General features: G+C 34.6%; 2 protein-coding genes across 2 annotated transcripts in view; one reads left to right on the top strand and one right to left on the bottom strand.

The window, feature by feature from the left end:
- The window catches only part of rassf4a (Ras association domain family member 4a), a 120,413-nt gene that overhangs the window by 6,858 nt on the left and 87,574 nt on the right, over positions 1 to 25,981 (top strand). The window lies entirely within an intron of this gene.
- Positions 13,119 to 20,644, bottom strand: LOC120541859 (growth-regulated protein homolog gamma-like). Its single transcript, XM_039773772.1, has 4 exons — positions 20,525 to 20,644; positions 20,303 to 20,435; positions 19,295 to 19,375; positions 13,119 to 14,304 (listed from the first exon to the last, which is right to left on the bottom strand). The coding sequence occupies exons 1-4, from the start codon at positions 20,586 to 20,588 to the stop codon at positions 14,232 to 14,234; spliced, it is 351 nt and encodes a 116-aa protein (XP_039629706.1). The 5' UTR covers positions 20,589 to 20,644; the 3' UTR covers positions 13,119 to 14,231.

The raw sequence follows: 25,981 nt of genomic DNA, 5'->3' as shown, positions 1-25,981 counted from the left end.
CCTTTCCCTTCACTACAGGACATATTTTACAAGCTCAGTGTCCGCAAGGCCTGCAGCATTGTGCAGGACCCCTTGCACCCCTCACATGGAGTTTTCACACTTCTGCCATCCAACAGTAGATACTGCAGCATCAAAGCCAGATCTGCCAGACAGCAGGATAGTTTTTACCCCCAAGCTGTCAGACTCCTTAACGCCATGCTGCCCCTTGGATTTTCCACACTGCCTCAACCACCTCTAAAAACAGAACTTTTATACATGCAAGCCACTTTCCTGCAAAGAACTGAAAATCTCACACTGACCTTTAAGGATTTTGACACTCTTGATATCCTTCTGCTGTGAAACATTCTGACCTGTCATTGTTTACGCATGTCTTAAATAACTTTTATCATACACTGATAATTTCTGTATTATCTATATCTATTATTTATTATTTACAGTATATTACATATCTATTGACTTTATTTATGAATATAGATTGTAAATACCATACATTGCATCAATGTTCATATTGCTAACTACACGTCAATATTGCTGCTACTTCTTTGTCTTGTCTTTGCACAATGTCTTGTTTGTGTTTTTAATTTTAAATTTTAATTCTGTTTTTAATTTATTATTTGCACTTCATGTTGTTACACTGTGGACCCTGAGCTTCGCAATTTCATCTAACTGTATACTTGTATATGGTTGAGATGACAATAAAGTTCACTTTGACTTTGTTACATCTTGCCTTATCAGTAATTGGAACAGCCTCATCCCACCCAAAATAAACTATAATCACATTGCACTGGTGTAGAACGTCTCCACAGAAAATGAACATGGAGAAAATTAGTATATTTTTTTCCACAGTTTGAGTAGTTTCATCAGTTAAGCAGTCCATATTTCTGGTTCATAAGAAGATAAGGGTGCATTAACAGGGTTTTTTTTTTTTATTCTTTGCTCTTGGACGTTTAAGCAAATCAGAGTTAGAGGATCTAAGATTACACTTGGGAATGTAGGAAAACAGTTTGAAAAATAACAAAAATCAAGATTTTTCAGAGCTTTATATACAAATAAAAGTATTTTAAAATTTACAGGATGCAGGCAAATAGTATGATGATACTAAGATTGCTGAAATGTGGTCAGATTTTCTGTCTGTCTTCAGTAGTCCTGTTCTCAGTTTATGTGTGTCCTCTGCATATATGTGGCAGTTCACCTTGTGTTGCAGTAATAATCTGGTCTAATGGGAGCTTGAGAATAGTAGTAGGCCCAGAATTGATTAATTTAGCACACCATGTATGATATAATGGAACTCTGATGTACAGTTAAGGCAACTTACAAATAGTTTTCTTTATGTTATACAAGATTGAAACCAACTTAGGGCACCACCAGAAAGACTGGTCACAGAGTGAGCCTGTTTAATTAGAGTACTGTTATCTATGGTGTCATATTCTGCATTCAATTCTTGTAGAACAAGAAATGGGATTAACTACTGCAGCCTTTAAAGAGACCTAACAAACAGTTAACTATTTCTAGTACAGTTCTAGTTTTAATTGCCATGTCGAACTTCTTTGAAAAAGTCTCTTGAGAGTGGATCACACAAGTGAATATTTTAGCTGATTAGTCTAGAGAAAAGCCAAGCAAAATGACACCTTTTATTGGCTAACTAAAAGGATTACAATATGCTACAATTTGCTTGGCTTTTCTCTACATTCATAATGGCTAACACGGTACAACACCCTAGTACTGCTGATCAGTCTATAAATTTTGGGTAAACTAGTTTTAGTGAAGGAGTGTATTGAGCACACTGAACTTGGTTCAACAAGGTTTGTTTTTGAGGTGTGTATTATATTGCATCTTATATATTTCCTTCAAATAAATTCAACAAAAGCCTCAGTTTTAGTCACTGAAGCTTTCAGGATCCATATGGCATATAAGCTGGGTTTAACAGATGAGCAATATTGAAAACAATATTCTAAGTTTATAAACAAAATCCAAGAAAAGTAGAACTACCCCTCAGGTTGAACTGCTGTGTTGTATTTGGTTATACAAATGCTCAGAATTGCCTAGCCGAATTTTAAATTTAGTTTTCCTCCATTTTCAGTGAGCCTTCTATTCCTCTTGAGTTTACAGATTGCTTGAGTTTCCCATTGTTCTTTAATAGTAGAAGATTTCTTTTCTTGAAATGACCACTTTATTTTTGTATTGGAGTAATTGCCAACAGAATAATCCTTTATCAACTTTTAAAGGCTGCCTCTGCTATGAATTGTGTGCTTGCCTGCATGGGAAGATGTGATTTGAATTTCCCAGCAAATGTTTTGTTTGCTTTATATACAATATATAAATAAATAAATTTCAGTTATACCCTGCTGGCTGTCAAAAAAATTGCAACACCATGAAAGGCATGACATATCAGTAAAAAAACGTAAATGGTAGATTTACTTATGATACACGATTAGAAGTACAGGTCAATCACACACACTGAACGCACAATCAGTTTTTAGTATATCCACAATGTTTCGGATATTTGGTCGTTTAGGGGGAGTATAACTGGCATACATCATTTGCAGATTTGCCTTCGTTTTCCCACTCTACATTGACCTATCCATCTTGCATGTTTTGGACCATGCATTTTTGACAGTGTTGCCATTTTAATGGCCAGGAGTATAATCTTTTTTGAGTTTATCACATTTATTTTAATGTAATTAGAGCAACAGCAAGAGTAGAATAACATGAATTTATCATAACATCATAATGAAAATGTTTTTTTCTTTATGTTGTGCAATGAAATAAAAATACAAGAAATTTGTAAACCTAACTAAAGGCTATCAGCCATCACATAGGACTGGACATAAATAACGTTCCTACTGAGAAATGCAATGTGAATATTTGCCCACACACTGTCTTTGCACGATTCTCCGATGCACCTGAACCTGTAGGCATGGATTAGTAAGTTACAGATGGAGTCAGTGTGTGTACATTGTTAGCAATGTGCTACCAACTTATAGAGCTCTTGATGCAGATTTTGCAAAAGTTGTACAAAGACGAGTTAACTAGTATGGCTTAAAAGATTTATTTCAAGTGCAATGCTGTTTCGCAGAGAGCTTAAGGACAGCTGTAATCCTTCTGAAACAATATTTTGTTAATGTATTGACCATTCTGCATTATACTTCAACTTGAACCTGAAAATCTTCAAGGAGCAATCCAATACAAACTCCTATGCAAGACCTAAAGAATGGCACAGGAGTAAAAAAAAAAAATGAATAAATAAAAAAATAAAAGTACACAGTTTATAATGCCATCATCTTGCTTAAGCGTTCTCATTAGTGGGGGGAATGTGGGATGCAGAAAAGGTTTCCAGACTATCTTCAATCTAGATTCATGTAAGATATCAGTATGTACTTAATTTACCCTTCCAGAACTGTTTGCAAAGTGCAAGGGGAAACATGGCTGCTAGAGTAACAAAACCACTACTGGCTCCTGCTACATTTTATTTCACCCCTGAATATGGGAGAAAAGTTGGGTTTGTGGCAAGTAAGGAGGTTGGAAGTGGTGGATAAGTAAATTCTTGCAGTATAGTATACAGTATAAAGAAAACGCAAAGATGTGTTGGGAAGCAAGTTATGAGGCATTTTAATGTAGAATTTTGGAAACTAAATGAAAAAGAAGGGAGAAAAATGAAATGCAGTTGATTTTGATTACTGTATGTTACATCAATTTATGTAAATGTGAGGATTTTCTTGCTTGACCTTACTATGCTTCTTTGCTGCTTTTTCTCTTTTGCCATATTCATCTCACTTAATCTGTTGATTTCAGCTTTAGTCTTTTTTTTTTTGTATCTTTTAATTTTATTTTTCTGTTTTAATCTTGCTAATAATATCCTTATTAGTAATATCACATTTGTGTAGAATCATTATAACTGGCTTTTATATTGGGTATACAAAATAGCCCAATTTTAAATGTATTTATTACTATATACTTTTTCACATATATAACTAATAACCTAACAAATATTAGTAATGTTTTTTTATACTAATATCTTAATACAGTGTATAAGTTCTACTATTTTAAGTGATATATATATCATCTTGATACATTCAAATAGAAGTGCTTATGTTAATTACAAACTTGTAGTTATAATTAACTTAAATTGGCCGTTGTTACCAGTCTCATTAACTTTATTTAATACCCCCGGAAAAGCACTCTTACACTCCACTGATTACAGAGCTTGACATCGTACTGTTTCCTTATTTTTGGGAATGCTGGGTATTCATTGAGCATTCTGTGTGATGTAATCTTCTGAAACTAGTGACCTTCCTAGTGTTTTGCTGTCACCAGATAGTTTTAGGGAGAACCTTTGATCAAGTCGAGCCTTTTGGAAAGTGTCACCTGTTTGCCTTACATTAGCTTGATTTAGACCAATGGCTGATTGGTTGGAGCATCAGTAATCAATGCACACTTGAACATAAGTTATAATCTCAACATTTCAGCCTGCTAAAGATTTTAGAGGTTAATTCAACAGGTGACTATCAAACTTTTATCTACAGCAACTCATAGCTATGTGCTGGTATAAGACATGTCCAGTGAATTTTAATCAAGGCTAAAGGCCTATTACTTTGCCTTTGATAGCCCTAATTAGAGCACAAAAATGTAATTGTGATAATCAATATGCGCTGTCACTGATTCTTCCCTATTCTGTTTCTCTGCTTGGTATCCTGCTCTGGTACTTTATACCACTGTTGCATTGCCATGCTGTTAAATAACTCTTTGCCCTTTTAAAGTAGGAATGAGAATAAATTCTATATAAATGTTTAGCCAATTTGAGGTTAAACATTATAAGCATTGATTGTGTTACCTGCAGTTGTGCTTAATTTTCCACTTACATGCACATTGGTAGGGTGGTGGTGCAGAGCGTTTATATTGTTCAATACTTTATCATTGTAAAAGAAACTGTTTTTTTTTTTGTATTTTTTTCTTTCTTTTAGACATTGCTTTTAAAACCAATGGGAAATACAAAGTTAAGTTTCTGTGACCACCAAAAACTGTAATCTTTTGCTAGAGATTGCTCAAAACATGCTCTTCTGCATTGAATTATTTTTAATATGCACGTTCATAACAAAGTAGCCATGAAATAACCCATAAAATGATGTACACTAAATACAATAGGTAACGTGTAAAACATTTTTTCTCGATAGTCATTTCCTAGAATTCTCTGACCTTTTGTGCCAACATCTCAATGGGGGGGGAGGGGGGAAACCACAACAACAAATAATACTGGGTGCTGTTTTTGTTTTTTCTCAATCACCACTGACAGTCTGTCCTTCATGGCTGGTGGATGGAGTTGGATATTGCGAAGGGCGCACCTGATTGAAATAATCCATCTGTGATGTCTACTATTTGCACTGCCTGAAGATCTTTAAGGGACTGTGCATATGGGAGCATAGCTGAAGTGAACTTACGATTAACTTTGAGGCTGCGATCAATGATGAGATTGGAGCCTTGATGTCTCTAGCCAGCTGGTTGCAGCTGATACCGACTACAGACATTCCAGCACAAAGTTTATCAAACACCCTTATTTTTTCACTAAACCACATTACAGAATTTGAACATTTGGGCTTAGTACTCGGTGGACTTGCACTGTGTTTTGGGGGGCACGATTGCAAGACAAAGCAAATGCACAGGGAACACTTTACAACAGAAGGGTAAACAAGATCATTGAAGTGCCCAGTAGGATAGTAGCTGCTTCCCAAACTTGTATGCGTAACACCTCTAATTTTTTTTCTCAACTGCACATAGTCAGGAAACCCATGAAAGTGTGAGGCTACCAATATGAAAGTTAAAATGGGGTTACAAATAAAATTGTGCAAATGCTTGGAGATATGAAAGTTAAAGTTATGAATGTTGAGGATTGACTGTATTTCGGTTTTCTTTTGTAAAGTAATTTGAATCTACGCTCTTGTGTCTTAGTATATTAGTGTGATCACAGTCACTACAAAAAAAATAATAGTCATAATAGTAGCCCTCTGTTACATGGGCTTACTTCTTGGTGTTTTCTGTATGAAAGGTAAGCGCAAAAGCATGTAAAATAAGAACTGTTGTATTACATGTTGCTTTAAGGTTTATTTTAGCTGGATAAAGTTCACCCTGTCCAATCCTTTGTGGTAGCGCTGCTGTCTCACAGTAAGGAGATCATGGGTTGGTATCCCGAGTCCTCCTTGCATTGAGAGTGGTTTTGAGTAGTGAGAAAAGCACTATATAAATGTGAATATTATTATTCTTTTATTCCTTTTTTCATATGCTTTGTGGAAATGTTTTTTTTTTAAAAAAATAAATAAATAAACTGTCTAAATCGGCAGCATAAAGCAAGCTGCTTTTTACACACCAGTTTGTTTGGTGGGGGATATGGCAAAAACAGGAAAAAGAAAGACATCCTTAATTCAAATGGGAGGACAAATGCTGCACGTCTGAAACATCACATTCTATCTTTTAAGCACCAATGACCTACATAGACATAAAACATTGAATTAATTGCATCTTCACATACCTGGCATAAATCATTAAAAATTAAGATCGTAATCATTCCCGTTGCTTTAAATATAATGTTTACCAAGATATCTTGAATTTTAAAACTTCTAATAAGAAGCGACAGGAATGTACTTCAATGTAGTTTTTGTTTTTACTCCTGCGTTTGTCAACTAGCTATTTCACTGACAACTATTTGAAAGAAAGTGCATTTTCTTTGAAACTACAGCCCATACATCACACTTTACTGTACATGCTATCTTTAACATTTTTACATTTTTGAATGTAGCATAGCTACCTGAAAATGAGTGAGCAAACAGCACAAGGGGATAAAACAGCTTTACATTCCATGTCATTACGTTTAATTGCAAGACGTGGATCATCCCCACTCATGTGGAGGCAGTTTGGTTTTGCAAAGACTGTTTCTCAAAAGATGGCAATCTGCAAGCTATGTCAGAAATTGGTTGCTGTTAAAGGCAGCTCGACAACTAGCTTTTTTCACCATCTGTGAATTAACCACCGGACAGAATATGAAGAATACGAAAAGCTTCAGGAGTCAGCTGTCCATGACAGGTCTAAATCACCCAAGGTACTGGCACAAAAACACACCCCGCAAACTTTACTGGAATCATTCTTCAAAAAAGTGCAGTGAGACAAGAAAGCAACAGACGGCATGACATAACAAACGTCATCACCAATTGAATGGCAAACATTATGGTACCAATTCAAGCGGTTGAGAGGGATGATTTCAAACAACTTTTGAATACTTGAGACCAAAGATGCACTCTGCCTGGCTGAAAATATTTAGACAAACAGCTGTGCCTAAATTGTATGATTCATGTCACCAAACTCTGACCCATAAACTGCAGCAAGTTTCACATTTTGCCATAACAACACATTTTATAATCCAGTCAAACATCCAAGCTGCATTTCATCGATGAAACCTGGCTACTGCAAAGCTGCGGTTTGTTGTGTAAATTTTGTAGGCCTCTTTGAAATGGCTTACTCATACTTGCACTGTTTAGTCTCAGTACTACTTTGACTGGTGGTTTTAATGTTTTGTGTTATTTTACTTCAGTTTTAAGTAAATAAATAAGACCTGTTTTCCTTAACTGCTGTTTCCATTAATCTTATTAGTAAGCTACAATTAATAGGATATTAACAAGGCCAAGCTAGATCAAAAGAGTTTTACAAACAAATTTTTAAAAGATGCAAAAAATCGTCAGTTAATATTGTCAAATTCCCAGAAAATCACAAAATATATATATTTTTTTGCGAATATCGCACTCCCTTTCTTGAAGGGTTAGCCAGGATTATTTTGTTTTGTGGTAGTGCGTCAATACTCCAACTTTTTTACATTTATGAAAGAAACTCATGTGGTCAAGTTTGAATGCATTCATAAGTTGGTCCTGTAATAGACAGGCGCCTGTCCAAAGGTGGTTCCTGCTTGGTGCCTGATACTGATGCTAGCAAGACAGCCTCTGAGTCCTTCTGACTTTGTATTGGACTAAGTGGAATGAAAATGGAAAGGTGGTGTTTTATTTTTGTGTTTTGTGATTTAAGTTTTTTGAGCCTGAATATATGGTTCATCTTGCTTAACAGTAATAGCAACGCACAGATGTGTTTGTTGCCATTAAAAAAAATCATACATTTTAGTAGCAGGTTTACTTGTATCTGAAATGTTATTGGTTATTTTGCACTTTTATTTTTTCACACCGACTTACTTTTGAAAACTCTGCATACTTTTGATAAGGCCGCAATGAACGTTTCTACTTCTGTGCTCTGTCCTTTGTTCTGTTTGTCAGGTGCGCTTGGGTAAGTACTGTTCACTTTGATGTCTCACAAGGCTACATCACTTTACAAATAGAACATAATCAGTGGCTGGTTTTGATGTCTTGCGCCTCTAACTCCCAAAAGAAGAGCCTTTCTTACATTAAAGTAAGTGAATGGTGTTTAAATATTTAATTTTCATTTCAACTGAGGCTACCTAAATTGGGTACTCTTTTGGTGGTTTAACCACTGCTGTCATATTGAATAGTAAAGTGGGTGTATGAGTGAAAGCAGGTGGTTTACAGAAAGCTTTGACTGGTGTTAGTAGTACTTGGGAAACTGTTAAAACAAAATCTAACTACTGTTACCCAATTGCTTAACTACCACTCAAACCTTTTTTATTTTTCCAGTTGGCTTCTATAACTTTACATGCCGAATAATTTCTGTGGAATTGAAGAATATTTCACCCATCAAGGTTATTAGTCCATTCTGATACTGAAAGCTTGGCTTGAAGCCAAATCAGGGAAAGGGAAAACTGCAGTCTTGTACTGAATGATAGTGGGCTGGAAAACTGATGGTTATATACTTAAAATTGACAGTGAACAACAAGGTAATAAAACTTTAGCAGTGTTTTATAAGTTATTTTACAGTTAAGTAATTTCTAATCAACATTTTAAAATTCATTTTAGTCATTTTTTTTAAATGCTGACAGTTTTCCTTCATCCACTGTGCACTTGCACATGGTAGAGTGTGTCATCTGCAAATCATAGGATCTAGTGATCAGAATTTAATAAGATTCTTTGGATTTTTCCAGGGTGAATGTTACAAAAAGTAAAAATAATTACATTCAGAATTTGAATATTGCAAATTTGTGAAATACATAATTAAATTATTATGTAAACTAAGGTGTACTTTTGGGTGTAGAGATGGGGGGGGGGGTTAATGGGGTAGATGTACAGGTGTGCTTCATCACAAAAAAAAAAATGGAAATTTTAAAATCTTTAGTAAATAACCAAGGAGGAAAGGGGAAAAAATTCTGAAAGAAACATCAGCTGTGATATACTTGCAAGAAGGGGGGAAAAAAGCAAATAGTTGTATAAAAACAAGAAATTAATCACTATGGGGAACTGTTAAAATGAAAGCTTCAGCCTGAAAATACCATTCAGCATTTTAGCAGTCTAAGAATGGTCAAAGAGAAGATGAAATGTATTAAGAAAAGTAATGAGGGAACTAAAACAGTATACAGAAAAGAAAGCAGCCAATGTCTTTTTCTGAGGTTTACTTTCTGTACACAACCACTCTATAGCTGTAAAGAATGTGAACGAAATGTTAAATGATCTAAATATTGAAGAGAGAACTGCTACTAGGCTTAATTCAGGCCAAGTCCAATTGATTTGCCAAGACTGATTTTTTTTTTTAAAGGGTGTGCTCAAAAAAGCTCTGTATGTAGTTACAGGAAACAATATGTTTGTCTGTAATGAGAATAAAATTAAACGGGTCAATTGAACTGTGCTAGAGGTTTTTTTTTTTTTCCCTCCCCGTCTCACTTCCCACCAGTAAGCCCACAGGGTGCAACCAATAAACCCCAACATTAAAGCCAATGACAGGTGAAGTGAATAACATTGATTGTTTTGTTACACTGGCATCTGACAAGGGGTGGTATATATTAGATAGCAAGTGATCTGTTAGTTGTTGAAGGTGATGTTTTGGAAGCAAGCAGAATGGTAAGTGTAAGGATCTGAGCAACAGTGACAAGGGCCAAATTGTGGTGGCTAGACAACTTGGTCAGAGCATCTCCAAAACAGCCGGTACTGTTGGATGTCCCCGGTATGTAGTGGATATTTTCTTCCTTGGCCCATTTTTAGAAGATCAAATGGTAAACTGGAGGCAGGATCAGGGGCGCCCAAGGTCATTGATGCATGTTGGGAGAGAAGGCTAGACCATCTGGGGCTTTCCCACAGAATAGCTACCATAGCACAAACTGCTGAAAAACTGAACCCTGACCATACGAGAAAGGTGCTTGTTACATATGAGTTACATAACTGCAGACCAGGCACAATCCCCATGCTGACCCCTGTCTACCACTGAAAGTGCCTACAGTGGGCATGTGACCATCAGATAAGGGTCTAGCTGCAGCTTGCAATATCTATGACATAGATCAGGTAATGTCCACAACGTGAATCACAAAACGCCTTTTGACTCGGATAACCCTCCTACAACCTTAATCTTAAACATAATGTAACGGGGCCCTAATGTTAATCATAGTCTGATGCAATGGGTGTTGTACGACTGACATTGAGGGCGTTTCGTGATGTAGAGGCATTACATCACTGACCTCATATGTACTGCAGTCTGCAATTACAGGCTGTTGGGCCATTACAGCTGGACCATGGGGCAATGGAAGAAGGGGACCTGATTTGATAAATCATGTTTTCTTTTAGATCATGCATATGGTTGGGTGAATGTTTGTAATTTACCTGTGGAAGACATGGCAACAGGATGCACTATGGCAAGAAGCCGGCAGAGGCAGTGTGATGCTCTGGGAAAAGTTCTTCTGTACAGTAAATCCTTGGGTCCTGGCATTCATGTGAATGTTACTTTGACACATACCACCTACCTAAAGATTATTACAGATTACGTACAGCGCACCCCTGATGGCAGAGGCCTCTTTCAACAGGGTAATGCACACTGTAAAAAATTATTCAAGAATGGAACATGGTAAAGTTCAAGGTATTGATTTGGTCTCCAAATTCTCCAGATCTCGATCAGATCCAGCATCTGTGAGATGTGCTGGAAAAACCGATCTATGGAGGCCTCACATCACAACTTACAGGGCTTAAAGGATCTATTGCTTATGTCTTCATTTTGGGTACCACAAGAAACATTCAGAGGAGTTGTGGAGGCCATGTTTTGATAGGTCAGAGCTGTTTTCATAACACGAGGGGGACCTGCACAATATTAGGCAAGCGGTTTTAATGTTTTGGCTTGTGAATGTATCTTTGCTTTACAAATGTAAGCTCAGTAAGCCCTCTGTTATAAGACTGCTGTAGTCCCTTGCCTTTTGTCACTTTCAGCCAAGCCCTAGGGCCATGGGCATTCTGAGCTTTTCAGCTTTGTGCAGCAATTACATTTTTTTTTTGTTTTTTTGGGACAGTCCTGTATTTCTTAAAATGGTAACACAGTCACACACATTACAGTTGGAGACCCTGGATGTTTATGACTTTAGCTCTGTGATGTCTCTCTGCTCTTGCAATATGTCATCCCTGGTATTGTCATCTGCCATCTAGTGGCTAGTGAGAGCTTTGCATGCTTCCACCTAGATCACATTTGTGTCTTTCTTGTAGTGGTGCCATCTGGTATTGATTTTGTTCCTGCTATGCCAGCCTTTTGGTTTGCCTGTGAAGGATGGAGAATGTAAGCCTCTTGAAGCAGTGACGTACAAGGTTTCATACCCCCCTATGGTGACCCCGTCAAGGCCTTTTAAGTTTCTGCCCAGCGCCCCAGCATAATACAGGTAGACCTGTGTATTACGTAATGTGAACAAGCACAGGATGCCTATTGGATGGAAAAATTTTTTAGTACTCAACAGCTTACATGCAATATTAATACTACACAACATTTTTTGTGAGATTAATATACTTTACCAAGGGTAATTTCAGTTATGTCATGAATAGTATCAATGAAGGTTATTATCACAATAATACCAGTTAATTTTCACTCAGACCACTACTTAATTTTGGAAAAGCCCAGGAGATGAAGGTAAATCAGTCTGTTATTATGTGCTTTCAATGTCTGCTAGCAACCACTTGAAAAGCTTAACTTTATTACAAAATATTCTAAGCTGACTTCACAAAAACATATGGAAGACAGTCTATTTTTTAACCAAATTTACAGTGTGTAGAACTATGTATAAAGCATGTACTGTATACTGTACATTTTGATCCATACTGAGAGTGTATTTCAATTCCATGTTGTCTTTAAAAAGCTAACTAATCAATCAATAAATTCAGAATGCTATTAGCTCCTTAATTAAAAATGTACCCAAACCTAACTAAGGTTAAACAAAAGTTCATCTCTTCCTCTCATGTAGCCATGCACAATCTTATTGGGCTAGGACCTGTTTCAGAGACTAAAAAAATACACCAATTAAGGTGGCCCAATGGGTTTAATTCTTCACAGTGCCTTAAACATCACCTTTATTTACTTCCATTAGATACGGGAGCATGCAAATGTGCTAATGCATTTGCCCCATGCATCATCATTGGACTGGTCAAGTGGAATTCAGAAAAGCAGTATGTCTTGTCTCAAAACTGTGAAAATTAAGGTGTCGGAACGTAACCTTTTGTATGTGTGCAGGACATTAAATCTGTAGGTTTTTTTTTTTTTTTTACCGGTCTAGTTTTTTGTTTATACTCTATATGAAACAATAATATTTATTATCAACTAAAGATTATTCATTTGTGTTCATTCATATTTATAAAATCGCTTTATCTTTCAAGGTTTTATTAAATGATACAGTAGAAAGGTTTAGTGGCCTTACATGGTGTGTGCAGGTAGTAACTGTGGAAATCTGCTCTATTCCTTGAACAAGAGGTTTTATTAGATTCCAAGTAGTAAACTTCCTAAAGATTCATGTGTAGGGATATTTTCTTGGAAGTATATCCATTGTGTGGCACCAAGTATGTCACCTAGCATATCCATGAAAAGTAGAAAAAGTGTAAAAATCTCTCACTAGAGCCCTACATTTGTGGAATAGGGTTCACTATAGAATTGTCATGTGTAGTAAAAGTTGTTTAGCAGCTGCGTTCACTTGTCACCTTCTCAATGAATAAAAATACAACAGATTTCAGTTCTGTGTTTAACATTAGGGTATACATAAATACAATTTTATTATCTCAAAACAAAGAACTGAATGAAATACAAATATATACAAAAATAGAACATATTTAAAAATATTTTCATATAATAGAACACTCAACCAAAAAAACTCATTTATATTTGAATTGTGCTTAATTTGAACAGTAACTTGTGTCTTGAATCTCCGGCTATATTTTCTGTTTAACAGAAATGTACTATCATCTGCTTGAAATTTTAGGTGTGAACAAAGCATTGCATACTGCTGTTATTTACACTACCATTGAGTACTTATAACTGCACATCGTGTAGAATATACAATATAAAAACAATGACCTCTCACTCTGTGCTAACCCTAATTTAGTTTTGCACGTGTTCAATACTTTCTTAATGCCCAAATAGAGTAATTTTAAATAACATAAAAAAAAAGTGCTTTCTCCCTTAACAAGGGTGCCAAGTCCTAACAAGGTTAACAGCATTATACAAGAACTAAATACCTTAATCTGGTTATTGTTATAGTTGTATTTTTTTTTTTTGTTTATTTCAGTTAACTTTGGGAGTAGAATGGATATCAAATACAGAGAAAAGCCAGAAGTCACAGCAGGTCATTAGGATCAAAGTTCATAACTTCTGTATTAAAAATGCCACTTCCCATCTTATGAAAATGTAACATTCTGAGCTGTGGTCGGCAACATCTGAGTTAGCAATGCCAGAGGTTTTGTATGCTATTTTATTCTCGTAATAGTAGCAAACAGTGTAAGATGATGTGTAAAATCTTTAAAGAAAAGTAAAAATATTTGGTTATTAGTTTCCCCCAAAAATAAAATGTTTTACTACACACACAATCTTGTTCCCTAATTAGGAATGGTTAATAATAAAACAGGTGTACTTTCTTATTTATGAAAGTGTATCTGGGGTTTGCAATCTATAATACATCTTCACTGAAAGATTGTCTGCTTTGTATTTTAAGAGCCACATTTTGGTTTCTTTTAAAGATACTGGCAGTGTTGAATGGAAGCTTGCTGGATAGATTAACATAAACCCCATCATTTGTCCCCATCATTTAAACAACTTTGTTGCTTTGCAATTGTTGTGTCATTTTTATCATCTTAGGAACTCTTCTTCTGCTTTCTGTTTTTTTTCTGTCCATTCCTTTGGAAGCATCGCTTCTTCTCTTCAAACCTAGAAAATAAATTCAGCATTTGAATTTTAGTATGAAGTAACATTTTTTGATCATTTTATTTTTCTACTTTGATAAAAAAAAACATTCAGCTTTTATTTGTGGAATTAATTTAATCTGTAAAATATTTCTGAGAGTGTACATAAGCATTTCAAAAATGACTGATATTTAAAGACATTGGGTGTTGGATACACTTTTTAAACTTTTTGTAACTTCTGATGTTTTTAGTTTTTAGCTCTGTGATGATTTTTAATTCCCACACCATCTAATTATTTTTGTCAGTATTATTAAATCTAAGTTTTCAAACAGCTTATTAGAGCTAGTGGTAAGCTTTGAAAACTATAGAAAAATCATTATATTTTCATATTTTATCTTTTATTCTAATTTAATTTGAAAAGATGGTGCTAAGCAGTGTGGCCAATGGCACTTTACCTAGGTATGCTCTTCTCTGTTATTTTGTGTGTGTGTTAGTAAGATGTCATAAACTAGTGTTCTTTTTTTTTTTTTTAAATTTGTGTGTGTGTGTTTTAATGACAAATTCACAGCAAACTTATACTGGGCCTGTCCTACTGGACTAGTTTTGTGTGTGCCCTTTTGAGTTAACTTGTTTGATTTGTTTTGTATTCATTGTAGCTCTGCTCTGAGAGTGCAAGTGTCAAAGTGATATCTGTATAAAGCATAAAATGCACTGCTCAAGAAAATGATTTTGCTAAATGTTAAGCACATTTAAAATGGGTGAAATCTGTACAGACCAATAATCAGATATTTTCAGTGATTAGTCAAGTAATGTAAAGGCAAGGAACTCCTTCTAACATAACACTGTCTGTGAAAAATACATTGTCTTTGTTTTGAAACTTCCAGCTAGACAATAATAAGCAAAATACTGCAATCTTGATGTTTTAATACAAAACAGTTAAAAAGTTTTACATTTTTAACATTTTGATGTTACATAGATTAGACAGGCTATATCTAATTATTCAAGATATTTTTTCCATATTCAACTTTGCAACTTCTTTTAAATATACATTTAGATTAATAAGTTGCTGCAAATTAATTGAATATAAATTTATACATTATTTCTAAGACCTTATTTCTATTCTGGCACCACCACTACTATTATTACTTTTAATTTTCTCACTTACAAAATGGATATGTTTAGCTGGCATTTCCACATTTCCATTCTCTCTGTTTTATTCTGTCTGCATTATTTTCCTACCACTTAAACAGAAAACTTTCTCGGTGCAGTTGCCTGGTGTTAGATACATTGTGTTCATTGTAAATTGCAAAATAAATCATAAAAATGTGTCACACCTTGTGCAAATCCTTGTGCAAAAGTCCTTTCTCATATGTGGCATTGCTTGCTTTAAGATCTCCTAATGTCTGTGGTATTTTTCTTCTAACTATTGCAAAGTCTCCATCAGCTCCAAGAAATTAAGTTGGAGTACACAAGCAAATCGTTGTGTTCACATTTTATTATTTTACTATGTGTACACTACACAGCTGCATATTACTTAAGAATTGAATGCACTATGTATACAAAGAAAGTGTCCAAAGTTAAACTCAAACGGGAGTCAATTGCTATATTTATTATATATTCATTAACATTGTATTGATCCTAAACTAATAGGATACTAGCAAATAAATAACATGATGTTTAAGAAGGAGTTACATGATGCTGATTACGCAGTAATAATTACATTTCTGAATAGCCTAGTAATCTCCAGTTAGGAACACTGTGAAATTCATGTTGGTTTCTAGCAAGCTCACTATATAACTGTAATCAGTTAAACATTCTTTTTAATTGCACTTTATTTTAAATTTGGGAACATGTGTCCTTACTACAATTCAGAGCTGCTCTTATTTCCTCCCTGTCTCTCTTTCCGTCTGCTCCTCTGATCATAGAACTATCAGCAACCCACTAATTGCATGTTTCCAGATGCTGCCCTCTCATGTTTCAAGGAATTAAAGGATTCTGAAAAAAGTGTGTTCCAGTCCAGTTTATATTTCTTTACAAGTCCTGCCAGTTTAATACAAAGGCATCCAGTAAGGTGGAATAATTTGTTTAAAGCGTAATCAAAACAAATACTTATGTAGATTATTTCACTGTCCTCAGAAGCACAGAGGAATACCAGTGTATTGTTGGTTTTATGTAAGGATTGCATTTTCTTTTTATAGATCAGAGGTGGATGCCAGTGGAACTTGCACCTAAAATGCCTTGTGTTAGGTGCACTTTATGAAAAGTAAAACTGCTATAAAAATAGATTTGCTGATTGCTGAAGTGTGGTGGGTTTAAACTTCTGAAATAAACTAAAGCGTACTGATTATGGTACTACAACCAGAGGTTTTAGACAATGTTTCTGATCCCAATTCAGCTATTGTTTTTAAAGTTTTATTAGCAGAATTGTTGCATGCACAAAATATAGTGACCAACATACAACACATTGCCACTGTCCAGCCCCATGATAAACAGTGTCATGCATGATGCATATAAAGTGTATGGACACTAAAATTAAAATGCAACTAGAGTTTACATAATGTTGTTACACTGAGTGAGATTGTATGTAATAAAGAGAAAAATGTTTAAAACATAGTCCATAGCAAGTACTACAAGTATTTCTTTCACTTTATCAAAACTCTTCTAGTCAAGTTATACATTCAGTCTTAGGTGCTTCTATATAACTATGAAGGAGTTTTACACCACTTAGTGTGAGCCTTACACTTACAGTATTCTTTTTGATTGTTTAGTGCTCTGTCGCAGTTGTCATTAAAGCATATGGCACAAAGGCCAGAATCTGGTAATACAGTATGTGATTCAGCAGTGATTGTAGTACTTCAGTCAGTAGCCCTCTTCTAGTCAAGTTATACATTCAGTCTTAGGTGCTTCTAAATAACTATGAAGGAGTTTTACACCACTTAGTGTGAGCCTTACACTTACAGTATTCTTTTTGATTGTTTAGTGCTCTGTCGCAGTTGTCATTAAAGCATATGGCACAAAGGCCACAATCTGGTAATACAGTATGTGATTCAGCAGTGATTGTAGTACTTCAGTGAGTAGCTGTGTTCTCTCAAGTTTTTATATTTATTTGTTGCTTTATGTCACAGTGCTTGTAGCTTTAGCTTAATATCAGAAAAAAAAAATAATAAAGTAATAAAGTTTTGTTCATGAGCTATACATAAGCATTACATGGTCACTTTCTACAGGACAGGTTGCACATTTATTTAGAAAAACTGTCTCTTCCCTGACTTCTGCCTCTCCTCATTCTTGTGTAATGCAAAATCTGCTTGTATGAAAGTGTACGTGAATGGTGAATAAATAAGAGTGACTTGCCTATCTAAAAGTTTTTATCTTAATTTTTCTCACTGCGTCCACAATCTGATGTCTTCAAATAGATCCAAGTCAGTCTCTCTTATAACAGTTGTGGACTACATACTCCTAAATCCAGACTGTATTAGTGTCTTTGCTGGCAAGAACCTCATGGCCTAGTACCCCGTATTAGCCAAATCCGCATAGAACTAAGTTGTTGGTTGTTAAAATGGGTGAAATTATATTGCATCTCAGAAAAGGTTAGAGATCTAGATTCCAAATGGATTTCCCAAGACAGTTGTAACAACCAATATCCATGCTTGTTGTAGCTCAAAAACTCACTGGTGGATACTAGAGGGAGGCGTTTTTTGTTTTTTTTGGCACCTTTTATAGGTATCCGTGTCTGTGTAACACTCCTTTTGCTTGTGATTTACCATGTATTGAATTGGAAGACCATTGCATGTTATCTGTATATGCCTAACAAATTTCAGTTCAGTAGGTGGTGAAATGCAAATGTTAGCACTACTTCAAATGTTAATTTCCATGTTTATGTTAAGTGTTTTGGATCATTTTAATTTTCACAGAATTACAGTGAAGAAAAAGCCAAAAAAATCTTAATTTCTGAGTATTCAAAGTCTAGTACACTCCATGTGACTAGTATTTATAAGGTACTATAAGGTTAGATTGTTTATTTATTTGGCGTGAGTAAACATTTTTACATATGTTAGTGCTAATTCAAAATCTAGTTTAATTCTTCATCCTGTTCAAGACCGGGAGGCCTAGTCCTTTAACAACATTTTATTCCAATATGCTGTCTTTTTCTGTTTTCCATTTTACCAGTAGATGGCATGATAGTTCATTTTTTAAGCAACGTTTTTTTCCCCTCAAAGGTCTGTTGCACACAAATATTACTTTTAATTGTGTTTTCTGTGCCTGAGCCATGCATCCATGTGAACATAAGTGAAAGCATTATTATTTTTTAAAAAAATGATGATTTTGTTATTCTCCCTAACTCAGGACAGCAAAACATCAGATTAGAAATAAATCCTGCTCAGCATGGTGTCATCCAAGCTATCACATGGTAAAGAAAGTTCGTGCAACTTATGTCCTAGTTTTGTGGGGTTTTTTTCCCCTTAAATAGAAAGTGAAAGTAACTTGTACTTACTGATGAAAGAAGTCTTCACCAGAAGAAGTACAAGTGGGAATTGCCCACTTTCATAAAATAGGAAAGTACAAGTGCAGTCAGGGTTGGTGGTGTTATATATTTATTGGTATTTTGTACACTGTATTAATCCCAGAGGTTATGTGAAAATGTCTTAAATTAGAATACTTTGCAGTATATATAATGCATTCCTGCAAGACTTACATGTATCATGTAAAAAGAGCTAAGAGTTGTACAAAACACAGAATTTAAATAAAAGTTGGTTGAAAGAGAAACCTCTCCCAGGATTGCATTTGAGAAGCCCATACTGCTGTACAATTGTAGCTTTGATCAATCGGGTTTTAATTGACAGTGGTAAAATGTTACCATTCAATAATCCATAAAAAGATGTACATTTTGCCTTTTATTAAGTGTGAGTTTTTGGTCTCTTGTGCGTTTGTCATTTTTTGTATAAATAGACTACAGCAAAGAATTTAATTTAAAAAAATTCCAAGCATTTAAAAACACGCATATAAATTAAACATACCTCTTCCAGCATTTTTTCAGTTTTCTTCCTTGTGCTTTGTTTGGATTTAGGCAAACTTGCTTTCCACTTTTGAATGTAATGCTAGATTAAAAGAAAACATTCTGTGACAAGTGCAGAAATCAGTTGTGGACATGAAAGGTCACAATATGTACAAACAGCATTGTATGTACTGAGAACTGAACTGATCCGATAATCTTTAGTCCAGTGTTGTTTCAGTCATCTTTAATGCTAGATAAAATATAGGTTTTTATTATAGGTACTGTATGTTTCTCTGTAAGGAAATATTTCTAAAATTAGCAAAATATGTTAATACCTATTTACTTATTTTTCCAACTTAAACCTAGATGTGATGCTCTCATCATTTAACATGCATTAGGTTTTGTGGTTTTGCACATTTGTCTTCCTCCCATAACAGTATTCAAAGGTAAACTGGAAAACCTTTTAGTAGTTTCTGGCTATTTTGTTTTTTTTTTAAAATATATTCGACCATATTTTTAACTGTGTTTCATTTGTTGTTAAAGTTTCCATGTTTTTCACCTGCTTACTGTTCAATAGGATTAGGATTGTTTGTGCTGTTTTCTATTCCATTAATATGTACAATGACTTTTATTTGTACAGGTATAAGGATGTTAATATTCAAAATCTTTTGTAATAGGCATTTGTTTTCATTTTGAGAAAGTCCTGCACTGGTGTGCAAAATATAAATTAGGAACGGTATCAGAATGTGATGATAGAAATTTGAATGCTATCTATGTAATACTTATTTTTAAACAATTACATAGCATATTAAAGCTGCATCTGCTATATTTTTGATAATATACACACTTATCTAACATGTTCTAGCAATAGTGTTCAGCTGTGAGAATAATAAAGTAATTGACTACCATTTAGATCATGTTACTTTCAAAGTAAAATGCCAGGATTGACTATGTACAGACATGTTTCTGAGCAGCCATAGTTACAGTTCATTTTCTACCCACTTGAAACTTAAATGAATAAATTACTTACATGATTTGGTCATTCTTGCATATTGAAGATTTCTCAATTACTTTGAAATCAGATATCCTCCTTCCTTTGACTGCGTCCACTGTGTTTAGGCATTGACATCTTTCCCGTATGATACTTGATTGAGCTGTGTGGTCTTAAAGTGTAAAAAGAAGAAAATAAAATCAACTTTTTAAAAATGCAGGAAATAAATATATTATAATATATTCTAGACACCTCTCTTACATTTTAAACATAAAGCTAAGGTGAAGCACATGGCTAGTGCTGGTGCTATTAGTCTGCGAGTCATTTCAGGTCTTGTATGCTTCCAAAGGTTTGTGTGCTTTTCTACTTTGAGCAGTTTTATCCATGCTTTAAGCTTCCGGCATTGCATGTACAGCCCTCGTTCAATCACATGATTTACTAGAAGTTGCTTGGCAGCAAAGCAGGGTTCCTATTGCAGTTGAAAGAAAGGTTCTATTTTCCTTATGTTGAGCATTGATACTTGAAGAAAGAATTCTGTTCCATTTTCAAAATATTTGTCTATGTACAGTCAAGTATTCTTTCCATTGTAAGTTAATGTAATACTCTTAAATACAAGCTAAAGATGAGTTATACCTTTTGTTTAACTGATAGCAAAAACTTTGCTTTAAGACTTAATATGTTTGTAAGGCTTCTTTTTACTGTAGTTTTTCATTATCCTCTAATCTCCAGGAAAATACGTTTGCTTTTCTCATGCAGAAAGGTTATTTTTTTCAGGTGATGTAGAATTCAAATATCAAAACTACTCTTGTTAAGATTGGACTGAAGCTTAACTTCTCTCTTTATAGTAAAGAAATGTGTAATATAATGATTTATTTCCTCTGACAGTGCTACCACTTTTAATGCTGCTGTGGTTTTTGGTTATAAGATTGGGTTTGGAAGCAGTTTAAACAAGTGTCTGCCTTACATTACAAGTCCTGAACCCAGAACATGAATCATGAGAGTGCTTAAAGTAATTATTTGCTAATCATGTACTCCATCCTCTTTTATGATTTAATCCTTTAAACCCTGTATTCTCTTATTGTTTAACCATTCTGCATGTGTTTTTTTGGGAAAAAAAAAAAATCTGTATACATTGTATTACCATCATATTTATCCATTTTGTCTCATTTTTGATAAATCTCAAAAATCAGCCAGCTAGGGTGGAGTCGACCCTAGAGAGAACAAAACACCATTACAAGGCACACTCACATACACATCCACTTTATAAAGGTGTAATAGCCCATCATAATTGTCTTTGAGATCTGTCTGAAAACTAAAGTACCCAGAGAGCAGAATAAGTGCACAAATTCCACAGCGTAACTAAGATTGGTATCAAAACCAGGTCTCTTTGAGAAAATTCTTAAACTCCTGTGCCAGCTTTTCACCTATTTCAAACATCCTAATGTTTTAGTTTTGGCATACTGCTTACTAAATTAGCCTTTGTATGAGTTACATGCTTAATTTTAGCAATCAGATAAAATAACTATTAATAGAGTGATAATTGCTTATCTTCTATTGCAGAAACCATCAAAAATACAGTAAGCATTGATAAAACAAACCAAAGAAATTGTCATAATGATTGTTCAAACGGTTGCAGATTTAGGTTAATGTTTTGAATAAAATTGGAATATTTATATGATGTACAGCATATGTTTCAGCTCCACAGCCTGAACAACAATCTCTGCTTTCTTTTCATTCCTGTGGTTGCCAAAGTTGGAGCAGAACGCGTAATATTAGGGAGATGGTGCATGACTTGCTAGGAGCTCAAGCACTCTACCTCATTCCTCAAACAAACTGGCAAACCAAGAATGAGAGTTAATAACTCCTTACAGAGTTTAATTAACATCCTTGGCGTTAATCCCGAGTGTGACCTAGACTCAGAATTCAACGTAAATATGGTTAATCTTGAGTAAGATGTGACGTGTAACGATTGTTTTCAGTGCTACGCCCAAATACCTTACTGAACAGTATTTTGCTGTCATCTAGTGGATGACATAAAATGCTACAAAAATCATATTTCTTTGTGTTTTGCCACTTATGGTAACTTTATGGTAGCTCATCAATATTCATAAGTGATGTTGAGCCTTCAGCCAAAAACACAATTGCAAATGAAAAGCTATAAAGGCAATTTTAAAACAAACTGAAGCTGAATTACAGTAAAATGATGTAAAGATATTTTTGGTATATTTTACAAAATTAATGTCTTCACTTTTTTAGGATAATTTCAGAGCTGTGATGCTTTTTGTCTTAAGAACATTTATTTACATAGCACATTTTCCTACATGGAAATAGCTCAAAGTCCTTTGTAATAATAATAATCATAACTAAACAGAGTTACAAAAGAAAGGACAAAAACTAAAGAATGGTTATTTGTAACAGTGGAGAATCATAATGTCCAACTTGCTTACAAACCAGAAGCAGAAGTACAAAAGTAGTGATTAGTAACCACTCTATAAAATAGCAATTGGAATTGCATTTATTATACTTTTACACGATACCAAATATAAAATGCTCTCTTTTTCTCAAATGGTATACATTTTTGATGTGCAAAATGTGAAATATCTTGTTTAAGTTACATATTTGCTATTTAAACTGTAACTGAATCAGCTAAATGTCTCTGCTTAATGCTAAATATCCAAGTAAATTTTCAAATTTGCAGTCTGGCACCAGCTTGAGGATGCAGAGTGCCTCTTTGCTTGGCTGCTACTGCATGCTCAATGACTTCTGCTAATCTTCCTGTATCTGTCATATCATCTATGAATATTGTGGGCTCTGCTTAAATATGTCTAGGCAGAATGGCTGATGTACAAGGCAGTAGGCATAACCAATTTTCATATAGTGTAACACGCGGCTTCAACCTTTGACATTGAATGTTTAAGCATTTTCTATTTATGTATTACTGCTCAAATCTGCATTTCAGTTTGTCAGTTATACTCTGCTTCTCAGTTTCATGTTTGAGTATGAAGATGGGAACTAACACTAACTTTATATAGTGCATGCAACTTTAACACAATATATTTGTCCTTTAGAAAAATTCCCAGATAAGGATTAAGTCTGCCATTTAAGTTAGACATTTAGCATTCAAGTGTGATATTTACCATTTAGCAGGGTCATTTACCATTTAAGTTAAATATTTGTCATTAATACAAATGATTTTACATTTTGCTCATCAGAAACGTACAAAACGTGAGAAAAACGTCATTTCTACATTTGGCATCCTATAAATGTACAATAAATGAGAGTGCTATAAACAAGTGCATTATTTTACAAACAGCATCCCATATTAATTTCCTCCTCTCATCATTGTAAATGAATGCTAGTGATGCCAGTCACTAGAATTTTTTGTTTACATTCAAGTAAGCCAGTTTTATTTTTTTAATTGTTCATCTGTACTAGCCTGGTGAATTTTTGATAATATATTTCAGATATTTGGTGCAAAGAAACAAAAAGCTGTCTCACCATTTTTTTATGCTTCATTCCTGGAATCTGTACAAGTCAAGTTATAAATTCTACGAATAGTATTTGGAATGTAGGGGGGCAAACACACCAAAATATAAGGTGCTAGATTTTTTAGGAACTTCTGCAAAGTTTAAAGTATTTTAAAATCAATCCTAAAGGACACAGACAACCAGTATAATGATGCTAAGAGTGATGAGAGATGCTCAGATTGTCTTTTATTTACAATTCTTGGTGCTGCTTTTTGGACTAATTGCAGCTGAGTTATATCTTTTTGGTTATCCTGATATAGGTGCATTGAAATAATCTATACACCAGGGTTTCTTGTACTATTTTTGCTGTGATCCAGTCTTGTTATATTTATTACATTTGAGCTCCATTCCTTGTTGAATGTCCAGCTGATCATTATGGTTTGGGGTTAGGCAGGGATTGATCAATTGAGGGAAGTTGTCTGAGCAATATTAGAAAATTGCCATTGATCATCAGAGCGTTGTCCCCCTTGGAGAATCACCTTCGGTTGTCTGGGTAGGTTGATCAAGGAAGATTGTGAGAGCAATGTCAATTGTTTAATCAAACCACTGTGACCCACTTCGCAAACCATCCATGTCCCATTACCATTAAATGCATCAATAACTTGCAACCCATCATGTATAGTTTTAAGAAACTCTGATCTAGACAGCTAAAGACCAAAGCATGTATTAACTTTTAATCATCTTGCAGTAACATGAAAGATCTAACTTATGCAATGTTTAATTGAAAAAATGTAGTCTTTAAAATATTCTTATTGTGTGATTTGAAGTTTAGCTCTGAATCAAAAATAATACATTCTTTTCTTTTGACCTTTTTTGTAGAGCCTTATGGTGTTTTTGTTTTTTCCAAGTTCCTCGCTGTTTTGTTTGCTACCGTTATTTAAAATATTCAATAGTTTAAAAGTGCTACCAGATTTTTTTATATTCTTCTACACATCTGGAAATGTAGAAGAATGGGATGTTGCATTACCTATGATTTTGCTATTGGGGCAGTAGGGGGCACTCTCGTAACATCCCCAATCAGAGGCATAATATAGTGCAGAAGTTTATTATGCAATTATTTAACAAAAGGAGTGGTAAACAAAAGTGTTCACTCCACAGAAATTATTAAACCTAAAAAAATCTTTTATGTCTGGCTTGCATCCCTGTCAGTCCCGCGCAATGGCTCATTCACTTGCCCACTGACAACAGAGTATTAAAGCAACATCCCTTTTTCTCCCTGCTCTCACTCTCTGCTCCGACCTTGCACTTTTTCACCTATTGACTGCTTGGTTCAACTTGCCTTCCAACTCTGCTGTAAGTAGTACTGAGGTGACTTATAACCGAGACTTTCAGGTCAATTCCTGGAACCTCATCTGGATTTAAGATTGCTCTGGATTATTTCTAGAGCACCATCTTGTTACCCCACGTTTTAATAGACAACTAAAAAAATGTATACCCCTGGTGTTCCTGACCTCTCCTGTTCTTCATAACAGGTCAGGGCTAAACTGCACTTGGGATACATGTGTCTAGACTTCTTCATTTATGTCATATCCACTTATTAACCAGAGTGTTCGGCATCCTTAGTATCTGCAGAGTTACATGCCCCTAGTTATTCTGTGGAAGCACTTTGCATAACCATGCACATAAGGTCTCTCCACTTCCTACTAACATTGGTATTTTAAGAGACTTTTGTTATATACTACCAGTGTGGGTGCTTCTCTCAGATAGGCTTTCCTGGGCTTTTAATATCCCATTTCTCTCTCGAACTTCCTTTACCGCTTCAACATGTCATTACAATAATTTCCCTTCAGAGTATTGCTTGTTTTAGCAGTATAATTGAAATAGCATACATTTACAGTGTGTTTACTAAACATTGAACAATTTTTGTGCTTGCATTAAATCTGCATACTTCAGTCTTTATACTGTTATCGGTAAACATTTGATTTCTGAAGTTTTATCAGAGTACCATGACTTTTTATTGCACCAAATTTCAGCAAATTGAATTTTATTCCCTCCCATTAATGAATCATTAAAAATTATTTCTTGCCAAGAGTAGTAAAATTGAACAAGCTATATGTGTGTAATGTCCTAATTCCATTTGTTATTGTTCTAATAAAATTGACAAAGTTTAGGTTCAAAATTTTTTTTATTCCCAAAAGTAAAAAGTGCATAATGAAACATTCAGTGCATTAGTGTTAATACAGATTTGTTT

Source organism: Polypterus senegalus, chromosome 1, assembly GCF_016835505.1.
Source record: "Polypterus senegalus isolate Bchr_013 chromosome 1, ASM1683550v1, whole genome shotgun sequence".
NCBI lineage: Eukaryota > Metazoa > Chordata > Cladistia > Polypteriformes > Polypteridae > Polypterus > Polypterus senegalus.
This window is presented reverse-complemented; position numbering and strand designations above follow the sequence as displayed.

Coding starts and splice junctions, on each gene's coding strand:
- LOC120541859 (XM_039773772.1), bottom strand. CDS start 20,588: ATGACTCGCAGACTAATAGCACCAGCACTAGCCATGTGCTTCACCTTA. Junction 20,436..20,524: donor CTTAGCTTTATGTTTAAAAT/GTAAGAGAGGTG, acceptor TTACACTTTAAG/ACCACACAGCTCAATCAAGT. Junction 14,305..19,294: donor CTGAAAAAATGCTGGAAGAG/GTATGTTTAATT, acceptor TTTATTTTCTAG/GTTTGAAGAGAAGAAGCGAT.